At 43.8% G+C, this 6,124-nt stretch overlaps 1 protein-coding gene across 1 annotated transcript in view; it reads left to right on the top strand.

Annotated features, from left to right (window-relative positions):
* The window catches only part of LOC101851121, a gene marked incomplete at its 5' end in the record, with an annotated part of 10,901 nt that extends 5,619 nt beyond the window's left edge, over positions 1 to 5,282 (top strand). Inside the window, 2 exon segments of the mRNA XM_005097115.3 lie at positions 2,804 to 3,109; positions 4,922 to 5,282. Of these exon segments, the coding sequence (XP_005097172.3) occupies positions 2,804 to 3,109; positions 4,922 to 5,193 (578 nt within the window). The 3' untranslated portion in view covers positions 5,194 to 5,282.
* Positions 5,283 to 6,124: the final 842 nt, after the last annotated feature.

The raw sequence follows: 6,124 nt of genomic DNA, 5'->3' as shown, positions 1-6,124 counted from the left end.
GAGAGAGAGAGAGAGAGAGAAAGAGAGAGACAGAGAGACAGACTTAGAGACAGAGAGACAGACAGATGGCTTGGGAAGAAAAAATGCTGTCCCAAGTTATTTGGTTCTTCAATAATTGATTTTCTACTCGCTTCCGGATGTAATTCTATCTTCCCTGGTTGAGCTTTTAGAAGCTCATGTACCCAAACCTTCAGGGTACTTTGCATACCGATCCCCGATCAGTTGGGAAAAACAATGTGGAAGGCAAAAGAGTTGTCTATTGATCGGTTTGACAGGGTAGTAAAGTAGTCTGCTTTCCATCTGACTGCTGGGGATATCGGACCAATCGTTGTCCCTAGACACTTTTTTCTACGTCCCAAGGGAATGGTAATGGCAAAAGCAATGATGGTAGCGATGATGATGATTTTGATGGTGACGACGACGATGAGGAGGACGACGACGATGATGACGACGACGATGATGATGATCATGATGATGACGTCCAATCATCATCATCATCATCATCATCATCATCATCATCATCATCATCATCATCATCATCATCATCATCATCATGAAGCAAAAGGTTTATATTAATGAGTCGGACACAACCCTTCTTTAACAGAGACACAGGAAACATACAGTGCGTTTTTCTGGTATCGTTTTTAAGGTTTTATGTGATCTCTGAGGTGATATTTTGCTGTTGGAGTAGTTTATCCTCTGAACTATGAACTATTAGCAGTTGTAAAAAAAAGTCTATCACCAACAAATAAAAACAACCTCGATACGTTGAATGGTTGTCGGAAAATGGGCATCATATTTGGACAGACGTTCGATGAACTACGCGCATTATGCGGTCCGGTAATATTGTGACCTTACATTCAACGTTCGCTATGGAGTGGAGCGAAGCGGAAAAAGGTTTTTGCTGTTAGATCCTGCCATAAAACTGTATCTCTCTAATGGCAGTCTGAGTCTCAGTCTATGTTCACTTTTGGATTGATCCACGGTCCATAAACGGTACATTCACACGTGAGAGGTCACTTGTTTCTTGTTACTTGTGTGAAGGACCGACATCACTGCACAAGGAGCATCCTCATTAGTACTCCGTCCCCTGAAGAAACACATCTCGAAGTATGTAGATGCTGACGGTTCCAAGCAATGGTTGATTCCATAGCCTTCTGCTCCTCCCTCTAAGTCTTGATCCTCTGCAGGCGCCCCATCCTATTCCAAGCTCACGAAGTCGCTCAAGATGACAGTATTCCGATTCTTCTTTTTCCCGTATTTTCCTTGACTGAACGCACAATTTCAGGTTTGTCAGGGCACAGCTTTCCTTCAGGGTTTTCTTTCCCAGCGAGCTAATCGGCCCGCTCATTGCCCTTGACTCTAGCATGGCCTGGGGTTAAGATCCCGGTGATCTTTTCCAGTGTCGTCTTCTTCAGGAGCTGTGTCAATTCAGCTCTAATGTTCCCACTTTCAATCTTCCTCAGAGTGCTCTGAGAGTCTGTTACAAAGATCACATGTGATTGTCGAGTTGTTGTGACCCATTTGAGAGCCTGGGTGATTGCCTCAATCTCCATAATCATGCTAGATGTTGTCATATCGTATGCTCTGGGCTGTTTCTACACCAATCTGCCACTCACTCTTGTTGAGAAGCCCCACCCCGATTTTTTCCCTTGTTTAACAGATCCATCCGTGTATACAACAACATCTCCGTGCCGTGAGTTGTCTTCAATCAGTTGTCGTATCTGCGGCCACTCTCTACATTCTCTGTACAGCGTAATCACCACCTTCCAAAAATCTGCTTTCTGTCTTTCATTCATCTTTATCCATTCTTCACCCCGCTGTATATCTTCCAGAGGGCGGACTTCCTTTATGGTGTTTTCCGTCTCGGCTATCCAAGAAGCTCCTCGTTTTAGGCGATTTCCCTTGATTGCTCCAATGGCTTGGTGAAGTGGGTGTTGCTTATCAGCTGCCACCCTCATGTACGCCCTGACCTGAGCCACTTTGTGTCTGTTACCCACCGACATTAGGCCCAATACATGCCTCATACAGATAACTGGCATATCCCTGTTGCAGCCTAGTATGATGCGCATGGTCTCATTTGAACTCGATCCAAGTTGTCCAGTTGGGTTTTTGTCAGGGCCAATATTCCGAGCCCATAATCGATTACTGCTAAGAACAGCTGCTGATACATAAGAAGCAGTAGCCTTTGTTCCATTCCTGAAGCCACCATGACTTTCAGCGCATTCAAGCCCTTCTTTTCCCTTTCCACAACACCATCTATGTGATCTTTGAAGGATAGACAGCGATCGAAAACGTGAGAGGTCAATAGGCTGTTGGTCAAATATACTTTCCGTCTGTGGTCCTTTAGATAATAGCTATAAAAAAATTTTAAGACTGCATTTCCACAGGTTTCTACTTGTGTGCTTACTGTTGTTATGAACCTCCCCCCAGTAGCATCAGTAGCCCAGTGGTAAGTCTACCGGACCAGTAATCGTGAGATTGCGAATTAGGGTGTCCAAGCCTTAGCCCTTTTCCAACGTTGTGTCCTTGGGAAAGGCAGTGTACATTAAATTCCCATTTGGCTCAGTCCTCTCGGAGATGGACGTTCAAGGGGCGAAAAAAAAATCCGTGTCCGAACCGAGGCTCGAACCCGGACTTTCCCCGTCTGAGACGAGCGCACTAGTTGCTCCGTCACCGCACCCTCACCATTATTAGATCGAATTAAGTACGCACATGATATTTTTAAGTTACATAATTATACACCATCATGGTTTTCTTTGGTTGACTGGCGATAAACTACCTGTGCTATTCAACATTTCAGAGAGCTGTACGGTGGCTAAAATCAGTAACCTGCATAGCTATTCGCCAGCAAAGATCACCGTCGTGGACTCGCACAAGACACCGTTAGTCATCTCTAGCATGCAACTATATCGAGATCTCAGCCACGGATTATGTGTTCGAGGACGTACCTTCTCCTTCGAGAGGGCCCAAGTGCATGTCTCCTTTGGCTGTAGCGGGGTGTTCAGAGTCTGCGCAAGGGTCTCCGCTGTCACAACAACTTCAACAACTACAACTACAACCACCACCACTACGACCACAACTACAACCCCAAAGGCTGCTCCCCAACGTAATGATGTCTTGTTTGTTTGTGAAAGAACGACTGTGCTTACCTATTATCGTGGATACGGGGTTAAACAATTAAAGACCATGAGGTCAGAAACTAAATTATGTTCTATCTGCTTTACGAAAATCGTTCAATTATTGGGGGGAAAAATAAGACTGATAGAGAGAAACAATAGAAAGAAAGAAAAGAAGTAGGACATATCAGTGGCGCCCTCCAACCACCTACGCTTTAGTTGTGAAACAACTCAAAACCTACAGCATATGAAACGACTCCGTCCTTATTAAAGGGGTAACACTTGGTGGTGGAGCCCACTAAGAGTGAGTACATGAGGGTGGGAGAAAGATAGACACATGTGTACTGCAAGAGAGAGAGAGAGAGAGAGAGAGAGAGAGAGAGAGAGAGAGAGAGAGAGAGAGAGAGAGAGAGAGAGAGAGAGAGAGAGAGAGAGAGAGAGAGAGTTGGTGGTTGGCGGGTGCTCTGGGGTGGTTTGCTTCTTCTTTCCTATCAAACATCCTTCGTCTTTATCTCCCCTTCTTCTTTTTTATGTTTGTTACTCTCTTGTAACACCTCTAATCTTCTGGCGCTCATATGACCTTATGCAGTTGCGAGCGCCGTATAACCTCTACTAAAAAGAAAGAGAGAAAGAGATAGAGAGAGAGAGATAGAGAAACAGACAGACAGACAGACAGACAGACAGACAGACAGACAGACAGACAGACAGACAGACAGGCAGACAGACAGACAGGCAGACAGGCAGGCAGACAGACAGACAGGCAGACAGACAGACAGACAGACAGACAGACAGACAGACAGACAGGGATAGTATATATGCGTATGAACCAGATGGCAGCTGGTTGATCAAATAAGCAAAATTAATTTGATTAATAACCCCCAAAAAGCGCCGGCGACCACTGGCATTCTTATCGATTAGTGTCGACTGCCCTGAATTTGTTGCTTTCTATTTCTTTGTCTAAACTAACAACAACAACGCTTTCTGTTCTTTTTGGCGCCTTCTTCCGCGGCGTTCTGTTGACTCAGTTGTTGTCATTTTTGAATTAGATATGTGGACAACCCAGGTTCAGATCCATCTCTGATCTCGGGACATTTTAAAATTTTGGTTTGGCGATGAGTTCCCTGGGTTCTTCACTCTTTGAACTAGTACGCGTTGGGGATGACCCCGCACAACCCCCAACCCCTATTCCCCTATCTTGAATAACTTTTTTTTTTTCATCTGTCTGTTCTGTTCTTTCAAGCTCTAAATGGACATCATCGTGTCGATAGCTCTTTGCAAGTGTCTATGGTGTAGCGGTAAGGCGCATCACAGGCATAAGAAGAATACCTGATTCCATTCCCGTGTTGGGTGAATAGTTCTCGAGTATCTTTTTTCTGCTGAGACACTGTATCCCTCTTAGCTGGGGTTGACGCCTGCTAGATTATTTGAATTGTGTCCGTCGACCGGTGGGGGGATGTAATACGTTTTCATCTTAAAACATAATAATATATTCTCAGAACAAAGTTAATCCTTTTCGCACGATGATGTCTACAAGGCTTCCTCTGCATATTGCCATTAGGTCCTGTCTTTGCCATTCTCTGAAAAGCTCCAGTTTCGTCCTTATTTTCTTCATCTCGTTATCAATACATTTGCTCTGTTTTCTTTTGTCTTTCTCTACCTCTTTTGCCATCTATTACCCTACAGAAGGCAATCTTAGCCTTAGAAGAAAATCATCAAGTCACCACATCCTGGCTTCTTGAATAACTCGTGTACAGTAACAGCACAATGATCTAATATAATTTCAAATCTATCACCATCCCCAGTCATATGCAAGAAGGTCTACGTAAACGCACGGATATACCCGTTCTCCTTTCCTGGCGCCAAGTATAAATTCAGACACTGGCTCAGTTTGCACAAAGTGATAGTGGTTGAGCAGTTCTCCTCCAGATCCTGCATTCTACGCCGTGTCCCAGGATATGGTAAATACTCTCTGAACAAGTGTGAGGCCCGTATCCGTCTCTGCTACGCCATTGCCGACCCTGGGAGTGGATACCGACCTCCGAAACGCGGAGCTCAGATTGTGTACAGCTATTAGTCAGCTGCGGTCATCAATGTCTAGGCTCTGGCATTTGTAAGGACACGATATCTTTTTTTAAATTAAAGAAAATACTACTTTGTCTCCTTGAATCCATAGTCCTCGTTTGCTTGCTTTTGGTCATTTTAAAATCTTCAGTTTGAATTGATTGGTGGTACCTTCTATTTTCACTCCAACTTTCTATCTCCGCACTTAGTAAACAGCTGGGTGTCTACTGTATTGGAAAATGACACTAAATTGGAGGTTTCATATCTTAAAGAAACTCTCCCTTATGACACTTTTGTGTAGAAAAACTCTCCGCCACAACATGCCACGAAGAGCCACACCACATTACACCACATCACATCACACCATACCATACCATACAATTGCCACATTGCACTGTACAATACCATATCTTACAATACCATACCTTTATCATACAATGTCAGGTGACATAAAATTCCACGTCAGTGGAGTATCCTTTATTATCCTAGCAGGTGACTGGAAGAGAATATCAATACGTTCCACGTCTGTCTTTGACATTTCAAAGCAACGTTCCTGAAAGAAAAGATAGCGATTCGGGTTACTAGAAGATACAAGAACATATTATGATTTGGAGACCAAATACAGGAAAAAAATCAAGAAGAAGACCAGAAAGAAAATGTCAAGATAACTTCAGAGAACAGCCATGTACAACCTGGACTCGGACACAGTTTAAACAGAACTGATGTCATTATTGGAGAGCTACACCCTGCAGAGCACAAACAAAGGCTTGAAACACGAGTGTTGAAAATATTAGCATAGACTTTGTCTAAACAACGTTCTCATTCCACCCTCGCCCCAGCTTATAAAAGAGCAATGTAAGAAATTCCACGTCTATATGTTGTATGAAACAGTACACTAGGAAGATAAAATTTCCGTTTGGCCACTCACTCACGCTGCCTAAGAC

The sequence above is a fragment of the Aplysia californica genome, unplaced genomic scaffold, assembly GCF_000002075.1.
Source record: "Aplysia californica isolate F4 #8 unplaced genomic scaffold, AplCal3.0 scaffold00146, whole genome shotgun sequence".
Taxonomy (NCBI): domain Eukaryota; kingdom Metazoa; phylum Mollusca; class Gastropoda; order Aplysiida; family Aplysiidae; genus Aplysia; species Aplysia californica.
The sequence above is the reverse complement of the archived record's forward strand: the minus strand, read 5'-3'. Positions and strand labels throughout refer to the sequence as shown.